Source organism: Ciona intestinalis, chromosome 4 (genome assembly GCF_000224145.3).
Source record: "Ciona intestinalis chromosome 4, KH, whole genome shotgun sequence".
NCBI lineage: Eukaryota > Metazoa > Chordata > Ascidiacea > Phlebobranchia > Cionidae > Ciona > Ciona intestinalis.
This window is the reverse complement of record NC_020169.2, coordinates 2817617-2840516: the sequence shown is the minus strand read 5'-3', so window position 1 is coordinate 2840516 and position 22900 is coordinate 2817617. Positions and strand designations below refer to the sequence as shown.

General features: G+C 32.7%; 3 protein-coding genes across 6 annotated transcripts in view; all 3 read right to left on the bottom strand.

Annotated features, from left to right (window-relative positions):
- The window catches only part of LOC100176321 (coiled-coil domain-containing protein 33), a 20254-nt gene extending 3401 nt beyond the window's left edge, over positions 1-16853 (bottom strand). For 3 of the 4 annotated variants that reach the window (XM_026834187.1, XM_026834185.1, XM_026834188.1), the window contains exons 1-20: positions 16525-16853; positions 16131-16263; positions 15914-16058; positions 15320-15497; positions 14961-15066; positions 14806-14889; positions 14352-14494; positions 9360-9613; positions 8933-9038; positions 8269-8406; positions 7391-7468; positions 6380-6494; positions 5771-5892; positions 5084-5213; positions 4782-4859; positions 4032-4159; positions 3302-3538; positions 1600-1712; positions 1040-1124; positions 495-575 (exon numbers count right to left, since the gene is read on the bottom strand). In XM_026834187.1, coding sequence (XP_026689988.1) covers positions 495-575; positions 1040-1124; positions 1600-1712; positions 3302-3538; positions 4032-4159; positions 4782-4859; positions 5084-5213; positions 5771-5892; positions 6380-6494; positions 7391-7468; positions 8269-8406; positions 8933-9038; positions 9360-9613; positions 14352-14494; positions 14806-14889; positions 14961-15066; positions 15320-15497; positions 15914-16058; positions 16131-16263; positions 16525-16677 — 2607 coding nt within the window. In that variant the 5' untranslated portion in view covers positions 16678-16853. The remainder of the gene's footprint in view (positions 1-494; positions 576-1039; positions 1125-1599; positions 1713-3301; positions 3539-4031; positions 4160-4781; positions 4860-5083; positions 5214-5770; positions 5893-6379; positions 6495-7390; positions 7469-8268; positions 8407-8932; positions 9039-9359; positions 9614-14351; positions 14495-14805; positions 14890-14960; positions 15067-15319; positions 15498-15913; positions 16059-16130; positions 16264-16524) is intronic. The other variant, XM_026834186.1, reaches the window with a different exon arrangement.
- Positions 16854-17772: 919 nt separating this feature from the next.
- Positions 17773-19311, bottom strand: LOC100178645. The gene is made up of 4 exons (XM_002123103.2): positions 18858-19311; positions 18376-18520; positions 18161-18267; positions 17773-18092 (listed from the first exon to the last, which is right to left on the bottom strand). The coding sequence occupies exons 1-4, from the start codon at positions 19107-19109 to the stop codon at positions 17850-17852; spliced, it is 747 nt and encodes a 248-aa protein (XP_002123139.1). The 5' UTR covers positions 19110-19311; the 3' UTR covers positions 17773-17849.
- A 1001-nt stretch (positions 19312-20312) lies between these two features.
- LOC101242256 lies at positions 20313-21984 on the bottom strand. The gene is made up of 4 exons (XM_018811723.2): positions 21675-21984; positions 21073-21217; positions 20889-20995; positions 20313-20555 (listed from the first exon to the last, which is right to left on the bottom strand). The coding sequence occupies exons 1-4, from the start codon at positions 21924-21926 to the stop codon at positions 20313-20315; spliced, it is 747 nt and encodes a 248-aa protein (XP_018667268.2). The 5' UTR covers positions 21927-21984.
- Positions 21985-22900: the final 916 nt, after the last annotated feature.

The window sequence follows — 22900 nt, the reverse complement described above, 5'->3', positions numbered from 1 at the left end:
CATTACCTCTGGGGTAGAGACAGGCGCGCTAACCACTACGCCACGGTGCCAGACATTATATACTATACATGCATAATAGTGCAATAAAAAGCACAAAAATATACAAAGTTTTTACTAATAATGTTACAATGCCTAATGGTATTTAAGTGCCTAAAATATATTAAAAAAAACTGATTATCCAGTGTATTTTTTATAAATTACATTATAAATAGTTGAATATAGTATTAAAAAATGGATGTACGCTCAAATACATACATTATAATTTTATATGCTTGTATGGAACTCACATATTTTAATAATACCAAATTAATGTGATACTTAAAAAATATGTTTGTGCCTAACAAATGAAAAAAGAATTCGCACGATCCAAAAAATCTGCATTTAAACAAATTACAAAATCTACATTAAAAATACATTGCAAAAAATCTTACAATTAAAAAGTTCAAAATTGAAAATATTTAGTGATAAAAATGGAATAAATTGTTTAAATTAACCTGTAGTTGTGCGTTGGTTTGTCGAAGTGATATCATATCATTAGACATTCGTTTAACTGCTTCACGATATTTCATTAACTCCTGAAAATAGTTTACAAAAGTTTAGTTTTATTTAAATTGCATGTGTTTAACAAAAAAAAATATTTTTTTAAATGTTCGGTTATGTGAAGCTAATTAATGAGTTAATATTTGTAAATCTGTTATTTGTTAAAAAAACACTGATTTCCTAATTTGTAATAATAAAAACAGCTTAAAACAAAACCTGTAGAGAGCATTGCAAGTAATACACAAATTTTTCATTTTAATTTTGATTTTGTTTCCCCTTATAATGCAATTCTTAAAAAAAATGTATTTTTAAACTTTTTTAAATTTTAATATTTTTTCCTTCAAGATAAAATTAAAAAAAAATTGTTTACCCTTTTTTTATTTTTAATACTTTTTCCCTCAAGATACAATTTAAAAAAGTTCTAAAATACTGTTCCAAAAAACTGGCTGAAACTCATAATAATTTATGTTTTATTTTATTCTTTTAATACACAACTAACCTTAGCTTGATGGTCAAGCAATGATTGAGTGTGCGTGTCCAAACTCTTTGCCATCCTTTGGTTAGTTGCATGGGATGGGTGAGTCCTGTTTAAAATAACCTCAACAAAATGTTCTTACTTTTTTTGTGAAAGTGTGTATGACACTGAACAGATGCTTATGTGTAGAAGATATATAAGTGCACTTTTAAGGTACTTGAATTTTTCATATGTTATATTGCGAAAGACAGTTTTTTTTTTGTTTTAAGTTATTGTTCTTTTAAAGTATTGTTTCTGTATTTTAGTTCTTTTTTTATTATTTAATTTGGTTGTCAATGCAAAAAAAATTCCACAAATTCCAAGATTTGATAAAATTGCTCACACAACCTATATCCTGTCTTTCCGTTTAAAATATTTTAAAATCTTACAGTAATTAAAAAGACAAATAAAGTTCTTATTATTATTTAAGAGGCTGATGATGCTACCTATACCCTTTTATCAACTGTCAATTTTCTTTGTTTAAAATATTATCATATTATTTTGAAGTTTTATAAACTTATGAGATTAATATAAGATATCCATACATTGTATGTTTTGGTGACGTTGTAGACAGATCTGGATCGTTTTCGGTTAAAACGTAGTCGGGTAAAATATTTTGCAGAACATCTTTGGGTGGGAACTCGTCATCTTTTACAAGCTGTGGAAAAAATTGTAAAAGTTTAAATTGTCAAAAAATTAAATTAAACAAAAATTAAAATTGTAAAAAATTAAATTAAACAAAAAATTAAATTGTAAAAATTAAATTGTGAAAAAATTCCAATTTGAAAAATTTAAATTGTAAAAAATTAAATTTAAATTATAAAAAATTAAATATCATGTTGGTTTATTTTGACAGTTATGTTGCATAGATCATCTTATATTGAATATATTATCTAAATATCAGATTCAGTGCCGTAGTTTGCTCAATGCTTTGTAAACAGCTGTGTGGATTTTTAGGTGTAAACACAATCAACATTACTTGTTACTTATCATATACATTACAGTGCAACGTTTTTTAAACTGGGGTAAATTTACTCCAAAGAGTTAATTCCTCGTATTTAGGGGGTAAATGAGCTACCAATCAAAATCCACATGAGTTGACAGGACAGAAAAATTGTGCCAAACACATTTATTACATTATAAATAACTGATGTAATTAGTTGGTTTCCCTTTTCTAATAAATGAGCGGCATATTACATATTGGGGGTAAATCTGATAAGTAGCTTTGTTAAAAGGGTGAATACAGAAAAGTTTAAGAACCACTGCTATAGTGTGATCATATGTTACACTGTTGAATGTCATTCACCCTCACAAATTCGACTTGTATAAATAATATATTAGTGACTCATCGACTTGTATACTTAACTTGTACAAGCCTTCAAAATATCAGACACAAATAAATGGCAAAAAAGCTATTTTAAAAAACAAGTGTAATATAGTTGACAGCAACATTAAAATTTTAATATATTCCAATAATATGCCTGGCATAAGGTACTTATTATACTGAATACTACTTGAATAGAATTATATTGTTTATATAACTTACGTGAGCAGACGTAGGTCTGTAATATGATATTGACATTTGGTAAAAAAACTCTGTATTTATTCCTAAAATTCAACATACAAATACAATTTAAATTAATCCCTTTAAATTAAACATTTCATAAACTGACCTATTTTTAAACATATGAAATATTAATAAACTGTTTTATGTAAACTGAAAAATAAATGCAAAAAACTCTGCATAAAATCTTACTCTGTAACTGACTAACTGATAATTTATCTCAAAATCTTTGAACGACCGTCTAATCAGATACGCTCGCTGAACAGAAATTACACATTCCAGATATTATATAAAATCTCACACAAAACACCTGCCTATTCTCAAGATACAATCGCTTAGGGAACAATGCTTCGTGAGGACAAAGGTGCTAAAAAAACACAAAATCGTGACTGAATAATACCCCATATGTACCCTTTACTTGATGATTGATATTAAAGCAATGAATATGACGTTAAGCATACATTCCCAGCTAGAGCCACCATTGTTATTTGAGATGAACCACAAAAGCTCATGAAGTTACGTTTCAAGTGGATAGTTATTAATAACTAAACTTCTTAAAACACTTAAGCGGAAAATGTAAAAAAACTAAGAATTAATCAAAAAATACAGAAACTAAAATTGGAAAACATACAATTTTTAATAAAATACACAAAAATGTAGAATTTTTCTAAATGTATACCAACCAATCTAGTTTTCTTTCTTTCCATAGGAGGACCTCCCAAGGCAGTGTCATCCCTACCTCCAAGTCCGGAGGTGGGATCACTCACTTCGAGCAAGTCCACATCTTTGTTCTGTGATCTTCCTAATCCAAGATACTCCGTTTCCACATCATTAGGTCGATAACCAACATGAGCACCCGGCATCGCATCCAGAACAGGAAGAACAGATGAATTAGAAGGAACTGCCAGTGTGTCAGGTCTCTATTGAACAATACAACCACAAAATTTAACAACAATTGCTCCAACCTATTGGTTGTCTAATTTGTCAGCCATATATCATCATAACAGGGGTGTTCTGTTGGTTTGGTTCTCTATAGCAAGTGTAAGTTATTATTTTAACTGCTTATATAAACAGGTACTTGTCTTTATGTACTCTTAGTAAAACAAATTTGTTTGGTTAAAATGTTTCGACAATGCATTTTATGCTATTTAAACTCTTTAAAAAACAAGTTTTAGACAATCAAGTTACATCAGTTTGTTAAAGAAACCATTTTTGGTTCTATTACTAAAATAAAAAAACACCAAACTTTGACTTTTGTTGCAGGAAAACAATGTTATTTTGAGTATTTTGCCTTTTTACAGTAAAAACTAGTATATTTTAAAATAATTTCCTTATATAAATATGACTTTTTAGAAATAAAAGTTTTGACACTTAATATGACACTAAAAGTAATGATTTCTAATGTTAATTTACCTCACTGTTAATAAGTCGCAACATCAACCTTACACTGGGGTAAGGACCTTCCAATGTTGCGAATGGAGATCCTTGTACAATAAGATCATCCACCCTCACACCAAGTCTACCAGCGTCAGATGTTAAAGCTGGGAATGAATGTAACGTGAATAATTCTCGGATGTCCAGGCAACGACAATTGTTATAACACTGTTGTTCAGTCCCACAAAGTAACATACATGGTAACTCATAAGTTGGCCAAGGTGTATGAACACCCGTGTTATAACAATTGTCGTTTTCCGGCCACGCCAGGATGAAGTAAGTTACATTCATTTATTTAGTCAAATTTAGATTTCAGTTTATTTAAACTAAGTTTTTAATATTTTTGTCAGTTTACACCACTAGTGTTAAATTAATAAATAAATGAATGAATGTAACTTTCTTTATCCTCGCGTGGCCGGAAAACGACAGACGTTATAACCTGAGTGTTCTGTTTCATACACCTCGTACCAGCTTACGAGTTACCATGTATGTTACTTTGTTTGTACGTTATTACTATTTTTATAAATGTACTATTGGGTACTGTGGTTGTAATGTTTCAGATTTAAGGTTTTAATATATCTACATACTTTTAAACAGCTGATAACTGAATTTTCTGTGTGTTAAAAAAATTGCTTAATTTTCCCAATAGTAAACCTAAATGTGTCTTAAAATATTTCAATATTTGCAAAAAAAGGTGTAAAAACTCTATTAGTATGGTTTATGTACTACCTTGAAATACATCTTCATCAAGCAGTAGAGTAGCAAACCCGATGGGATTTCTGATAGTCCAAGTGACAGACGACATTGCTAAAAATAATATTTTGGTAATTTATGCTGCGTTATATGATTTAAGGATAACAATTTAAACTATTTACTCAACTAACTGCTTTTACCAAAGTGTATACTCTATTTTTGTATGTGTAAAAATGTAGTTGGTAAAAATGGTAAGATAAATGACATAAAACCTGTTTCTTATATCAGTAAGTGTAAAAAAACTTTCATTTTTAAACGGCTAAATTTACGATTCTCACTTGTGCTTGCTGGATAGAATTCTATAACAAGAGCAGAGTTATGTGAGAACATGGTAGCTGTGTCGTTACTACAAAACATAAACGAATGATTCCATTCTGGTTTGTTGCTGCCTTTGCTTGGCGTGGTAAGCTATAATGAAAATGATAAAGTGAATTGTGAATACTTTATATTTGACTTTATTTTTAGATTTTAGGTCCTTGCGGCAACACCACATTGCACTCAGACGCATTTTCTATCCTTGTGTGCTTGCGAGTTACCACTCTTTTCACCTTTGCGTATGATTTTGTTTTTGATATGGCTTATAATTTGGACAACCCATTAGTGACCGCTGGGTTGGAGCAACGTCAGTTAAGTGTCTTGCACAAGGACACATGCGCCGATCAGTGTTAGTATTATATTGATAAAACTTTGAAATCAATAATTTGGTTAACAATAACTAACATACATAAATGATCTGCTGCATTTTAACCTGTTTATGTTTTAGGCAGCATACCATACTAACTATTGTTTTTTTCATGCTGTAATAAATAAAAATGTACTTTGATTTGTTAATGTGGTGTAACTTTATCCATAATAATAAAAAGTATCTTTGTTTTTTTCTCTAATCTTTCTCGATAAAAATGTAATTCTAGCATTATAGTTAACTGTGTAAATTTGCAAAATGTTTGACTTTATTAGTTAAACACCTGTGGAAATCCTTGTTGGTGTTCCTTCAACACTTGGAACGAAGCTGGGTTGGGAGATGGAAAAGTTATTGTGGAAGTTGTGATGCCAGCTATGCATGGATTTCTTGATAACATATTATCCTGGAAATAAACAAGGGTATGTAATCCATTAACAGTTGAAAAAGTGAATTTTTTATACATAAGACCTTACTTTTTTTGTTTGGTAATTTTGAACAAAATGGATAATTAAAGTTTGAATTTTTGAAAGTTATTTTTAAAAAATGTTATAAATTGTAGACTAAATAGTAAAATCTTTTTTTCAATTTTTTAAAAGTAAGTAAACTTTTTAAAATGAAGGATTATAGCAGCAAGATTTTTTGTTTGTTAATTTTGAATTAAAAATAGATAATTAAATTTTTGATTTTATCAAAGTTATTAAAAATGTTATAGAGAGAAACTGTACAAATGACCAAATAGTAAAATCTTTTTTTCAATTTCCGTAAAACATAAATAAAATATTTAAAAAAATAACTTGAAAAAGCATAGCAGCGAGATTAATGCAAGATTTTTGTTTATTTTTAGAACTTATTGGAAGTATTTCAATCAATACTTCTTGAAGGGCCACTTACTTGTATTTTGTGTAGTCCGGTACAATACGTCCTACAGCTAAAAGTGGTCCAGCGGGATTCTTTAGTTCCCGTTGAAAATCTTGTAAAGTTACTTCTAAGCCACAGAAGCCAAATCCCTGGTAATTTGAAAAATGAAAAAAATGAAGGATAATTTTAATAAGCCTAATTTACATGGCGTATTGCAATCGAATTGAAACTTGAATGAATAAATAAGTGTAACTTGCTTTATCCTCGCATGGCCGGAAAATGACAGTCGCTATAACATGGGTTTAACACCTTGTGCCAGCATACCAGTACGAGTTACCAAGTATGTTACTTTGTGGGTGATTAACTTAAATGGGGACCAAAGATTTTGCAGTCGCCAGGTTTAATAAACATTACTGCTGGAATAAATTTCCAGTACAGCTAGAAATATAACATACAGTAGTCTTTAAGGGGCATAGAATTTGAAAAAATGAAGGATAATTTCACTAATTTATGACAATATTTTTGTATATTTGTAGTCTAAATCGCTATGGTTAAATGTAAATGCTAATTCCACATGGTTGGCTTTGGTAACTTGCACTGATAATATATAATATCACAGTCTTTATATAGTAATGTGGGGGAAGATGGGACACCTTTTTATTCTATTTTCTCGTCCAATTTAATAGTAAACAAAAACATTTAAAGAATTTTAAAACCGTATCCTTACAACTCCCATAGACCGTTGTTAATTGTTTAAAACACGATCAAGATGTTATTATAAAGTGTCCCATGTTCTCCTACCCTACTATATCATTTTTAAACTTAATTTTAGCTCTTTATGAACAGTGTTTTTTCACTTATAATAAAATTTAGAAAAAATTACAAATTTAGAAAAATAAATGAATGATAAAATTTAATACTGACAATAATTTGGCAAGAAAAAATTCAGAATTTTCGCTTTTAATAAAATTGAGCACAAGCACAAAATCGTAAATGGTAAATGCTTGAAACAGAGTACAGTTAATGTTTTGATTGTTCTATTCACCTCAAGCCGTGGTAAATATCCCATCTTTCTCTGCACTGTCATGTAAAGTCTTATTCCAGCAGGTATGGACTTGGTGGGCTGAGGAAACAGCAGTAACAGTGTTTTGTAACATGAATAACACAAGTCTTCTATTTTATTCATATGTAACCTTTTTTAAGTTTTTTTTTTTATTGTTTAATGTATGGCTGACAATTTTGAAAAAAGATTAATGTATAGCTGACATTTTTGTTAAACCTTTCAGGTACACTGGGTTGGAGTAATTTCCAATAGGTGTCAATACGCATAAACCCACGAAATAGTAAGCCTTAAACCTGTATTCTCTAGAAAATTCACTATATAAAGTAATATATAAATGTACTGTATACATTTAAATGGATAAATTGACTATTAAATGTACTTTATTGTGTGCATATTGTAATAAATTCTGTGAATCTAATTCCGATCTGGTGCTCATATAGCATGATTTTATTTGTCACAAATTTTGTGGTACCAGATTCTGATTGGGTGTAACTTACTTTATCCTCGCGTGGCCAGAAAACGACGGTCGTTATAACACGGGTTTAACACCTCGTGCCAGCTTACGAGTTACCATATATGTTACTTTGTGGGTGATTATTTTTTTGGAATTTTTTTTTGAAATTTTTTTATGTATGGCTAATAATTTAGACAACCCATTAGTAACCACTGGGTTGGAACAATTGCCGTTTAGCGTTTTGCCCAAGAACACATACGCCCACAATGGTAGCAGTGTGACCGCCTTGAACCCATTACCTCTGGTTTACAGGCAGGCGCACTAACCACTATGCCACGGTGCCTGACATATGATTGGAAGCATACTAGTGTTATTATATAGTAAACATTATACACAGTCTACATACTTGCACAAGTTCAAAATGATAAGGATGGAAAGGAACAAGATTGATGATCGGAAGACGATACGTCACCAACTTCTCCTTAGATTCACTGTCAGAGATCGTCACGATCAGTTCTTCCTCTTCTACTCTGTCTTCTGGGACCTAGGGAGAAGTTAGATTGAGATAAAAAGCAATTCATGCATCATGAATTTGGTAGTTAGGGTAATGGGCCAACTTAGGCCTGCACATTTTTTAAGATGCAAGCAAAACGAGCAGGGCATTTCAAGCGAGCTCATTTTTGGCTTTTTTTTAGGGCAATTTTTCGCACATTGTCCTTAAAATTCTGACAACCGCTGTCTTCTGACAATCCAAGTTCTCCTGCCAAGCTTTACCATTCTCACGCGGCCGGAAAACGACAGTTGTTATAACACGGGTGTTAATACACTTCGTGCCACCTTACGAGTTGCCATGTATATTACTTTGTGGGTGAATTTTTTCTTTATTTTTTTATATGGCTGATAATTTTGACAACCCATTAGTGACCACTGGGTTGGAGCAAAAGCCCTTAAAGGGCTTGCCCAAGGACACATACGTCCACAATGGTAGCAGCGAAGAGCCTTGAACCCATTACCTCTGGGTTACAGGCAGGCGCGCTAACCACTTTGCCACGGCGCCGGACATAATGTACCTGCATTGTCATAACTTCTTCCCATGTTGGTGAATGTGTTGGTTGAAGTGTAGCATGCGTGGCACACTGAGCAGGTCTTCCCCCTTTCTCTTCATACAAACTTTTCCTACAATTTTTATTTAAAACTCAGTAAAAAGAAAATCAATTCAAATATTAAATTTTATCGGATCTTACAGAAAAACATACGGAAAAAGTGTAATGCTAAAATTTCTTGTTTTTGTTGTTGTTTTTTTTACATTTGTAGGTTCTACTCTATTTTGCTGCAAACCAATTGCATTTTCTAAACAAACACATTTTATTTAAAAAAATACACTTTCACATTTGTTCAATAATAACTTGACAATACGCCTACAACATCCATAACGATACAGTATAATACACACATACATGTATAACATATACATAAAGTTATAAAAAAAATACATACAATGTTGCAAATGGAAGTGGATCAATGCCATCAGATCTTGAAGGTAAACTTGTGGCTCCATGCATGATAACGTAAACCTCCTCATGCCCAGGTTTCGCTACATGGCGTGATACAGGCCCTTTAGTTCCTGGGGGTAATGGGCTTGTCATGGTTGGCGATTTTAATGTCGTTCTGGATGTTCTACCATTCCTTGTGTTCTTTGAATGCATGCTCTGTCGTCTGCTGTCTTCTTGCAAAGGTGTGTCCATAGTTTTCTGGTAAATGTTTTTACAGTTTTCATGTTGTGTGAAAAATACTATAAATTTTATTTACTAATTTTTTTACACTTTATTTGTTGTGTGAAAAATAACATAAATTTAATTTATCCTTATAAGTGTAGTAATGATGATCAGATTAATTAAAATAGCAGAGAAAGGGGAATTAGCAGGAAAGCAAAAGTAAATAGGGTTTTGTGAGAATTTACTGTAGTCATTGGGTATTATATACATATAGACTGTTCTATTCTGTTAACACAGTGTATTTAGGCCAGAGTTGGCATATTACCTACTTAACCGTCAAACAGTACTTATTTTTCTGTAATTGAAACACTATGCTATAGGCATGACACTTTACTATCATGCTGTTCATTTTTGAAGGAGATAACATAAGTGAAGATTCTATCATGTTTACTATAGACTAAGTTTTATAAGACTTGTAGATAGCTTATAAATTGCATGTTATCTTATGCTGTGGGTCATGTATAAATTATGTATGTTGGCTGTGTAATGATCTACACCATCTATATTTAATTCATGCCCTTCCTTGTCCAACTACATTTACTTTTCATGTATATTTAATCAGCTTGCATGAGAAACCTGCACTGTGTGGCTGTGGACTCTTGCATGGTTTTTATAATTTGCAGAGGGAAGCCTTCAAGTTAAATTAGAGCAATTTGTAAGAGCAAATATCCAATTACTGAGCCTGAGTGCAGCGGTATATATATTCCTGTGCATTAACGAAACAGCATAATGAAAAGGGTATGCAGCATTATCAAAGAGCAAAATATGATGTCTTCAAAAGAAGGTTACATGGTAAAAAATGGCAATCAAAGTACTTCAATTAGTAGTAGCCCTGCATCGAGCAGGTCTTCCTCAAGAGCAAGCAGCACGCCAAATTCGGTTAGTAAAAACACACGCCAAAAACACTGGTTATTGGGTTTGGACACACAGTTAGATTTTCTAATGTGTCACCTTTTAGGTAAAAACTGATGAAAGATTATGCCTTGCTGAAGATATGATCAATGAGTTTAAAGATGAAGAGATGGTCGTCTTCCAGGTGCTAGTTGGATTTTAAATGCTTTTCGATTCAAATTTTTACAGATTGTAAAAAAAACTAAACAAATACAGTATAGTAATAACCTGTTTAGCAGTATTAACGACAATTTGTTTGCACAGTTATAAATTATTTAAAACAGAGGTGATATTTTAAGATTGTATAAAAAATGAAAATAATACAGTATAGTAACAACCTGCTTATTGTACAGTAACAAAAAAAATTGCATAGTAATAAATTATTTAGAATGGGGGAACATTTAAAAATTAATTTTGTTACTTTGCTAAAACAAAAATCTGAAATAAATGTAATATATCATCTTTGGATTTTCACTGTTGTGGACAAATTTGTACTGTAACACTAAACTTAAGAATTCAAAACTAAAAAGACCAATAATTCAGTGACCATGTATATTTCTTTAAAATAAACGAAACCTGACAGCTCTGTATAGTAGGGTGGGGTAAGATTGGTACTATTAGCACATAATGTCCCATATTTCCGAAACCTATTTTACAATTACCAATACAGCTATATAATTCTGGAAATATGCTTTGTTTCTTAACCTACTATATATGTTACTAGGAACAACTGAACAAAGATATCAACAACATGTTAAATAAAATGAAAGTCGAGAACCAAGAATATCTACAAAGATCCGTTGACACATGTTTCACAGATGATGATAATACAACAGCGGCCACGATTAGGAAAGCATATGAAGAGGCTCGGGATAAAATCTTGACAGAAAAATTGCTACTTAAAGCAAAATTGGATTTCAACAATGCAGTGAAAAAAGTAGGGTGTTATTGTGGCGTGTTTTATATTGTTTTGTAGTGTATTTGAGTGCTGTTTGTGGTGTATTTGAATGCCATTTTGGGCCTTTTAAAGTGAAAAAAGGGGGCGTTTGAGCTGTTTTATAAAATGAGTTTTCAAATAAAAAATGTCATTTTAGTAGGGTGTTAATTTGCCTTTTTATACTGTTCAGTAGTTTGAATTACTTAGTAGCCTTTTTTAATTATATTAAATAAAATGCAAAAAAATCGTATATAAAGCTTGCTTTTTGTATTCCAACCTAACTGTTTTGAGTGAAATACAAAAATTAAAATTAAAAAAAGGATTATATTTACAATGTCTAAAGATTTGTAAAATATTTGAAATTTTACAGAAAAAACATGAAATGTTTGCTGTTGAATGGAGTGAGCTTGCTTCAGATTACACGGAAAATGTAACTGAAGATATTGAGATCAGATTGTGGAGTGAAATGACGGCAAAGTTACAAGATGTTTACAGGATATATAGAAACACTGCAAGTGATTTGAAACTCAACAAACAGGTAATTTAGTATGAATTTTTGGCATTAACAGCATGATATAAATGGTTGATTGGAATTTAGTTATTTTTATATATCTAATGCCTGCTTATAAGTTACCATATATGTAACTGAACAATATATTTTTTAGGAGGGGTTAATATATTATGTATGACTGACAATTTCGATGGCTCCTGATTGTAATTTATTTATTTTCCTATATCTGATGCCTGCTTACGAGTTACTACATGTAACTTTGTTGGGACTGACAATTTAGACAGCCCATAAGGACAACTGCATTAAACTAATTGTCCTTAAGTGTCTTGCCCAAGAACATACACAATGGTAGCCACATCAAGCCTTTAACCCATATCCTCTAGGCTAAAGACAGGCACGCTAACCACTTTGCCATGACATTGGTAATAGCTGTATACGTAAGGTGAATTTTATAAATCACATTAATAACTATGCCAAGCCTCAATAGTAGCAGACATAAACACTGTTATACATCTATAGGCAAACATCGAAATGACTGAAGATAGGTTGGAATCCTTACTGACACAAGTCCAACTTAATAACAATGAACGAATCCAACATTTCAATGCTGGTATGGAGGAATATTTAAACGAGGAATCCAAAAGAAGAGAGAACAATATACAGAAAGAAATGCAGCTTGAAATGAGAACAATGAAAAGAGAAATTGCACAACTTAAAAATAATGCTGACCGATTACGAATGACTAACTCTTCTGCCTGTATTATTTTATAATTTTTTTTATTAATTAAATATATATCTTTTTTTGCCTGCTATATATAGGTAACTTGACTGTAGTTTGCTTTGAATGGGTTCAGTTTTGTGCTTTTTAACGCAGGAATAGCTTCATAAGTGGCTAAATCTCACTTGAGAATAAACAGACAATTGGTTTGTTGTTACACGTCCACACTGGAGATAAGCCTCACACAATAAGATCAGATTACAGAATCACTGCTCCATGAGAATAGAAACCACAAACCACTAAAACTATACAAAACATTGATCTAAAATTATTGAGATTTCCATTGATTTTTCTAAGAGTTATGGTCAAATTTGTAAAAGTTAAAAGCTGAAACTAGTCACTACTTTAAATTATATAAATTCCATACTTTCTGAATATCCTTTACTGCTGTACTACAGGCACATATAAAGAACACAACTGTGTACCAGTACAAGTAACTTAGTTTGCCAATATTTGTTTACAGACCACTTTTACTGAGTGCAAAATAAATCAGATTGAGTGGTAGGCAAGCACTCTGTGTTCAAGTCAACCATGCAGGTCAAGCTCCACTGGTTTAGAAATGTTTACAAATTTAAAGAGAACAAGGTTGAAACATTGAAGAGGAATTTCAAGCAGTGCTTGTGTTGGCTTTGAGCTTGTTTAAGGCAGTTGCTGGTATAAACTGCCAGTCAGTGAAGTGAATTGTAATAGCTTTTAATATAGGAAGGTAAACATTGGATGAATGGGAAGTAAATATGAGTGTTTGTTGGACAAACGCTGCCGACTGAATTGAGGTGTTGGCAGTTGTAACTTTTAATTAATGTGAAAAGTAAAACGCATTTACCTAAATGTTTAGTTTAAATGAGGAATACATTTTTGACAGCTTGCACTGTGTTTTGATATTTTAAAGCATTCTTGGCTGTGGTTACAAAAGAACAATCGTTTTCAGAGATTTCTCAATAGATTGAAATAGTAAAGTGACGAATCTAAGTCACAATAATGACGGCACTAAGCAAACAAGTTATTGTTCATGTGCCATTGTTAAAAGTAGCACGGCAAGCTAAAGTTTCTTAACATGAATACCAAGGTAGCTGTGGTAACAAAATGCTGGGAATTTTTTTACGTTTAATATTTAAAATTTGGTTTACGGTGCCCTTAATTAAGTTAGCACCATTTTAAGTAAAATTTCTGGGAAACCTAAATGTTTAATTTATCATTTTTGTAATAATGTTTAAATATATAACCTATTGAAGTAATGTATTTAACTAAAAAAAATATTAAACTAAAAAATAAACACACAATACACACCTAACTGAAATCTTTGGAAAAATAACACCCCACAGTTAACTAGTTTTTTAAGTACTAATAAACATATATATGTACTGAAAAATGACTACTAAACTTAAAGGAAAACATTATAAAAAAATCCCTTTTGATTTTAATCCAGTTCATTCCAGTATTTACCTGTTTATTTGATGTTGTTCTAAATACTCATAAACACATATATATCGAAAAATGTAAACATATATATCTTGAAAAACAAAAAGAGTACTAAATTTAACAGAAAACATAACAAAAAATCCCCCTTGGTTTTAATCCAGTAAGTTCCAGTATTTACCTGTTTATTGGATGGTAGATGGTAATCTGGGGATGGAGTGGGAGACATACTAATATGAAAGGAGTCTTCAGAATGCAACGAGTCTTTGCTCAAAACAAAAGTCGTTTCTTTTGAAGATTTTAAAGATGTAGGAACAAGATTTCCTAATGCGTGAGTTGAAGTACATTTAGGAATTAATGTAATTCATTTAAAATGTGATACATATTAATTTTTCAGTCATTTTTATCTTTCTTTCTTGCATTACAGTAGCAAAGATTAAGAAATAGTAAAAATGTAAATAAATTAGTCCTATATCACTGTTATCGCATATGATTTACATTAGATATCCAATAATCTGAAGACATATAATATCTATATTACATATGATTTACATTAGGAAAATATACAATGTTCTGAAGACCTACAAAATCTATATTGAGTATGTTTTACATTAAGAAGATATACAATATTTTACCTGGTTCAGGTTTATATTCCAAAGTCTGTGTCTGTACGTTCTTTGTTTGAGGTTTTTCAATAATCTCACGTGGCTTTGTCTCTGCTGTACTCAAAGTAAGATTATGAAGTGAATTAGTTTTCAAACTACAAATCACCCAATGTCACATCACATACCTGGTGCTTCTAAATGCTTTGACAACCCATTTATTTTAGTAATTTCATGAATAGTGGCAACTTGTTGAGGTAATATTGGCTGTGGTGCAATTTCTTCCGTCTTCGGCTAAAAATATTTGTAAAAAACTATAACTTGCATGGTATGTAACATATCCTAATAACCAAACTAATAGCCATTCTATTTTTTTGTGAGTAAGTCCTACAGTGGGGCGTGCCATTTAATTTGGTCAATCATACAAAAAATAAGACATATCTTAAAAATGTCATACCAGATGAGCTGCTAAACATTTATTTACATTAGAGGAATTGTTGCAACAATCTTACTGGATTGTTATTACTTGTTTTTTCAGTCAAATTACCTCTTCAACAATCGTATCTTCTTCCTCCTCACTATCCACATAACCTGTCTCTGAATAGAGGAACTCCTTCAGTGCCACAGTGTATGAGAGTCGTCCACAATGCATAGATATAGAGGAGCGAGAAAGAGGACGGAGCAAAGTGATGATGCCGGAGTATCGGTAAAAATCTTCACCTTTTCTAAAATACAACCAGAATTTTGCTTAAATTATATATATATATATGTATAAAATGAACTGTTTTTCACCAAACACCTCAAATTTTACGCCAAAAACGGGCCGAGTTGAAATCAATCATGCTTGAATCATTTAGGCTATACATAGATTGTACTGTTTTATACGGGAACCCCAAATTTTACCCCAAAAGCGGTTTAGTTTAAATAGTCCTGCTAGGAAATCTTGTTTTTAAAACCAGGCAACAAAATTATAGTGAGGTTGATAATTAAACTCTTTACAATGCAATGGGTCCCATTTAAGTTATCACTATATTCAACCCTACCCTATGTTACACACCACTTTTCTAGGCAAATGATTGAAGAGACCCCTCTAAAACCCCTTTTTGAAACAACAATTTCATTCAACAAGTTTTTATCTTACTTAACATGTAAGTTGGCACGCGGCATCTCAGTTCGTGGATAAATAGCAAACAGAGCTTCACCAACTCTTTCTTTCCTTTTCCCCGATAATGCGTATGCCTCAATTAATAAGTGGACATCATAATTCTTGTCGTTTTTACAGAAACCTGAAAAAAGAAGCAAAAATAAAACCAAAGATAATTTTTACAAGCAATATCATGATTTTTTCAGAACCTGACCTGTGGGTAATGTAAACTTAAACATATTTGTATTGAAAGTAACTGCTTGACTTTCCATGGACCATTTCACAGTATCGGTGGATATTGAGTGTTCGTAGACCTCAGAACCATTATTGTTCACTTCTAACAAAACCTGGGAAATTTAAAGTGAGTCAATTTTTAATATTTGTATAATTATATGGGCTATATATATATATATATAAAAGCTATTTTTTACTTTTTGTTTTATCTTTGAAAAATTAGCCAAGGCTGTGGTATGATTCTTTACAATGTGGTCTATTCGTTTTGAGGCTATATACTTAGAAAATGCGCTTTTACACATGAGCTAAACAATGTTCAAAATCAGCCTAACAGTACTTTAATAACATGTCAAAATTGACATAGCTATATTTACCTGCGGTATTAAATCCTGTCGGTGCGCGTTTTTGATTGTAAGAACGAGCAAAAAGCTTCCATTTCTGTTAAACTGCGCTTGCGTAATTCCGAACTGAAACACCAGTTGTTTTTCTTCCAACTTCACTTGTGGTTTCTTTTGTTGACGTGACATGATGTGGGGTTTCTGTATCACTGTTCATACTTTACGTGTAATAAACTGTCCATTTTTGATGTTTTTTAAAACCTATTTTTATGTAACCATTAAGGAAACTACTGTCGAAAAGCAAGCTAATTTGTCTTTTTAACTTAAATGTCCAAAACCTAAATACACATTCAAAGCAATAGTTTAACTTAAACGGATTCTGTAACGGCGTCAATACGCCTTGCCTCTGGCCTACGCAGCGGTAACTGTCCCGCATATATTTCAATAGGCGACTTTCGCTACTACGATAACTTCGCTATTTGTGTCTGGCGGCAAAACTTCAATTTGTTTACATAGTTTCGCATCATTAGTTGCCATGGGAAATCGTACTGGATAAATGTTTTCGGGGATCGGCATTACCAGACATGTATGTATGTACATATAGGCGTAAACATTGCGATTAGTAGTAAGACGGTGGTGTATTAATTAGTGGTAAGACGGTATTGTATTAATGGAGATTATCCAAATTAAGCATGAAGATTAAATACAAAAAACTGCCTTTCTTGGACATTTTATATGGCGATGTTTTGTATGTGCTTAAACGACACATTTCGCGTGTTTCCTGCATGGAAACTATATGCCAGTTCGACGAACTGAGCCTGTAGTTATATCACTCTTCCGTGTAAAACATCTTTTCCTGTTTTGGTTTTCGCGCAAGCGTTTCTTCTGTGTCAGGAGCATAGGCTACGATGGAGCTCGTTAATCCACGGAAAATCGTTAGATTATAAAGAGATATAAACGTTATTCAAGAAATAAAATTGAGATTTAAACTGATTTATTGGTTCTAGAGTACGATTTAAAATCTACGGTTAAAGGGAAATATAATATTGTGGGGCAGAATGTGATACCAGAAGCATAATACCAAAATATCCTGATCGTGTTTTATATATACAATTAACAATGGTCTATAAAAATCGTAAGGATACGGTTTTATAATTCTGTGAATGTTAAATGTTAACTGCTAAAGGGTACGAGAAAATGGGATGAAAAGTTGTCCCACCTTTCCCCACCCTACTATAATAAAGGAATAAAGTAAGGCATATTGAGATAAATCATCACAGCAACTTAAGTTTTAAACAACCCGCAAAAGCGGTTTAATTTAATATGATACAAGATGTAAAACGCTATAACACTGATTAACCTCAATTTAATATTAAAGTAAAAACTACAAGCACAACAAACGCTATAAACAAAGTCAATGTAATTTTCATTTCTTTCGCCATTCGTTGCATAACTGGGTGTCTGTCTCTGGCATCATGAAGGTAACTGCCGTCTTTGTTCATGTGGGGAAAAGGCGTGTCGGGAATATTTTCACCCAAGAAGTCGCAAAGTGGACCCCAACCGTCACTTAAGCGAAAAACCAAAAGATTTTCTTTTGGGGCATTCTATAATGAAAATTGCATGCATGTAAATTAGAATGGCGTTTGCTGTTTTTTTATTTCGGTATATTTACCTGCATGACGTCTTGAGTATGTGATCTAAAAAGTCTTCGCAGAATCGTTCGACTCATTACAAATTTTGACCACGGCCAATTCCTCCAAGTTCCAAGGGATATGTTTACTGTACCAAATTAGCATTATTGATTGTCTTACTACAGGCCAACACTACAACAATTCAAATATTTCACTTACAAATTTTGTTCATCACATTTTTAATAATTCCACTTACGAAATTTGTTCGATAAGCAAAAATATCTCCACCCCGAATACGTAGTAAACTGCATTAGGTTGTAACGGATGTCGTTATCAAATTCTTTGAACTGTCTTTGAATACTTTTCAACCATCTTTCCTCGTCTCTTGGTGTAAATATGATCTGCGAACAATTATTTATGCCAAAAATAGAGCTGCGGTTGGCTATAACTTCGCAAATACGCGCGTTTTTAAACAGTGATAAAACTAAAGTAAACGTGGTCATTTGGTTGATCTGTTTCTCATAAATGTTCGTGTAAGATTAACGCTAGAAGGTATTATTATTGACTCCTTATTGCATGTCTGGTTATAGCTTCCGAAATAATTGTCCTTCGTTTTTTTTTTCATGTTGTATGACTAAGCTAAAATAAAGGCCGGTTGTTTTTTGTTCAAGTTTACTACTCATGTCGGTAACCACAAAAATATAGCCGGACATTTTTTGGTAAACGCCACACACATACCTTTGCTTCAGGGAAGGCTTCATGCAGTTCCTTCCAGAAGTGATTACATGGAACACCAGTTACTGCATCAACACCTTCATACATTTTTCGAAAGTCGTCTACAGAGCCGCCCTCTGTTAATATCTTTGTCCATTCCTTCTCTAAGTACCAAAAGTTGTCGAAATAATCGCAAGTTGAGTAACCTAGAATCTGTAGCGCCTCTTTTATAGACTGCGTACCAGTTTTGACATATCCAGCGAATATAACCTTCATGTTTTCTGTTAGCTACACATAGTGTCAAAACAAAAAGGTTAAAATCTATATAGGCATGGACAGTCGGAAGCGGTGTAACCTGTAGAATCTGCTTCTAGGCTTTTTTTTATTGACTGCGTACCAATTTTGACATAACCATCATCGAATATAGCCTTTATGTTTCCTGTTATAGTAGGGTGGGGAAAGATGGGACACCTTTTCATTCCATTTTCTCTTCCCATTTGGTAGTAAGCAAAGATTTTTTAAACCGTATCTTTACGACTGCCACACACAGTTGTTAAACGTTTAAAACACGATCAGGATGTTTGGATATTATGCGCTGATGGTGTCCCGCCTTCCCCCATAGTACTAATATATAACAACATTTTATCTACTACTCTGTCTATATAATCCTTACAGGGCCAATAAATACTATATACCTACATTCAGTTTTAAAATAAAAAAAGGTAAAATCTATGTGTAATGAGTTAGAGCGCCGAATCTGACACTTCACATTATACAGATCACTTCCTTATTATTTTACATATATAGGGTTGTTCAATATGTTTGCTCTATAAACGTAAACAACTTCTTGCACTCATCTTTAATGTAATGGTAATTTGCACTAGACTCAACAAGTTCTCGACTTCTTAATTGGGACAACATAACGATTAACGAAATGGCGATAAAATAGGACGGGAAGAATAAGATGCATGCTGCGTGGCAGGAAACATATACACCAGAAAAAAAGACGTTACTGCGAAAAAAAGTTACGTGTCTAAAAACTTCCTTAACACAACAATCAAAACATATCCATAATAATTTACAGGCTAGCATATGGTAAACTGTAAAAGCATGTAATGGTATTTAAACTAAAGACCTAAATTAGAAAATAAATTTAAGTTAAATAAGATAGTGATCTATTGGGTAAGATGGGATACCTTTAGAATATAATATTCAAACATCTGATTGTGTTTTAAACAATTAACAATGGTCCATAGAGTCGTGAGGATACAGTTTTATAATTCATTGAATGTTCTCTGTTCACTACCAAATGGAACGAGAAAAAAAGGTGACCCATCTTCCCCCACCCTACCATAGAAACATTTCAGTTGTGTGAAGATGTATTAACACAGGGTCAAAAATCAGGCTTAAACAACTTGCAAATTGGTTTTAATTCAAAATATGCAGTAAAAAATTTAAAGGCTACAACACTGGTTAAGCTCAATTAAACATTAGAGTAAAAACTACAAGCACAACAAACGCTATAAACAAAGTCAATGTAATTTTCATTTCTTTCGCCATTCGTTGCATAACTGGGTGTCTGTCTCTGGCATCATGAAGGTAACTGCCTTCTTTATTCATGTGGGGAAAGGGCGTGTCGGGAATATTTTCACCCAAGAAGTCGCAAAGTGGACCCCAACCGTCACTCAAGCGAAAAAGTAGAAGTTTTTCTTTGGGGGCATTCTGGGTATAATGAAAATGCATGTAAAAAATATTGCATGTAAAATTTGTATAGTAAGGTGGGGGAAGATAGGACACCTTTTCATTCTATTTTCTCGACCCATTTGGTAGTAAACAAAAAACATTCAAAGAATTATAAAATTGTATTCTCACGACTCCCATAGACGGTTGTAAATTGTCTTAAACACGATCAGGATGTTTAGATATTATGTGCGAAAGATGCCCTATCTCCCCCCACAGTATTATATGTTTTGTTTTTTTCTTTGTGTAGATGAAAACCCTGCTACATACCTATTGGCTGCTTTATACAAATGTATAACAGCTATATTTATTTGCCTGAATAACGTCTTGAGTATGTGATCTAAAAAGTCTTAGCAGAATCGTTCGACTTATTACAAATTTTGACCACGGCCAAGTTCTCCAAGTTCCCAGTGTTACGTTATCTGTTCCAAATTAGGTTCATAATATTTGATTTATTCCAGACCAAAACTACAATGCATTTTTCTATCATTACACTTACGAAATTTGTTTGATAGGCAAAAGTATTTCCACCCGGAATACGTGCTAATCTGCATTATTATGTAACTGAAGTCTTTTTCAAAGTCCTCGAACTGTCTTCGAACGCTATTCAGCCATCTTTCTTCGTCTCTCGTTGTGAATATGATCTGCAAACAATTATAGTAGGTGGGGAAAGGGTAGGGGAAGATGAACATTCTTTATAAAACCCTATCCTTACGACTTCCGTTGACCGTTGGTGATTGTTTAAAACACGATCAGGATATTTAGATATTATGTGCTAAAGGTGTTCCATATTCCCCCACAGTATTATATTTATGCCTAGAGCTGCAGTTTGTCACTTTAGCACATTGTGGTTATTTGGGGTTTTAAAGCGCCAGTGAGACTAATGGTAAACACAGTATGTTATCAAATTGATTAGAACGCAACCCCTCGCGATTGTGTTTCTCGTGTGTGCGCACGTTTTATGCTCGACGGTAATATTAGGTTCCGTGCGTGCGTGTGTATATAACGGCGCAGTCGAGTGTTTTTTTGTAAATGTACTCTGCCTGCCACGGCCGCTTGAGTGTTATCTGAACAACTGATCATTAAACGCGACACACATACCTTTGCTTCAGGGAAGGCTTCATGCAGTTCCTTCCAGAAGTGATTACATGGAACACCAGTTACTGCATCAACACCTTCATACATTTTTCGAAAGTCGTCTACAGAGCCGCCCTCTGTTAATATCTTTGTCCATTCCTTCTCCAAGTACCAAAAGTTGTCGAAATAGTCGCAAGTGGAGTAACCAAGAATCTGTAGCGCCTCTTTTATAGACTGCGTACCAGTTTTAATATATCCAGCAAATATAACCTTCATGTTTTCTGTTAATCACAACGTAATTAAACGCAATGTAAAATAAACCAGCTAAAGCGCAAAAAAACGCCCCGGAAATGCTTGGTCGCATTAGAGCTAGGTACAGACAAAGTTAGTATAGACTGTACTAACTTTGGGTACAGATGGCATTACAACTACTTCATGGTTCTCTCGTTTTTTCGCTCATCTTTTGCGATACGATATCACTCCAAGTCGCGTACTATTTCTGTATCTAATCGACTTAACACTTAGCAAGTGAATGTCTTAATTGTAACAGGATGCTCTACTAAGTCTACATACGACGCTCTACTAAGTCTACATACGACGCTCTACTAAGTCTATCTACGCTATTGAACACGCAAAAAAGATAAATAAAGGAACTGCACAATACAACTGTTGTCTGGTAATGCAGGCGTTCTTATTTAAGTTTGTTTTTAAAATCCCACGAATGCAGCAAGTTATCATGTTGCATCAAGAATATCAAATTGTGGGTATTAAACATTTGATATTATGAGTGATCATGTTTTATTTGTTGTACGAAAACCTTTACGCATATACTAATACTGCATTAAAATTAAAAGTGTAATCCTTACAGCTTGTTTAGCATTTATACAGTAGGGTGGGGGAAGATGGGACACCTTTCCCTTTTATTTTCTCCTCTTTTTGGTAGTAACAAAAAAAACATTTAAAAATTATAAAACCGTATCCTCACGACTTCCGTAGATCGTTGTTAGTTGACTAAAACAACTTCAGGGTATTTAGACATTATGTGATAAAGGTGTCCCGTCTTGACCCACTGTACTAAATTTTATTAAAAATAGATGATTTTAATTATAATGAAGTGTAAATGAGTGGCTTATGGTGGGTAATATTGGTTGTATAATGGTTTAACATGCTTCATATATGATTAAATGTATATTATTTATCCTCGTGTGGCGGGACCCTGACAGTTGTTATGTGGTATTCTACTTCACACA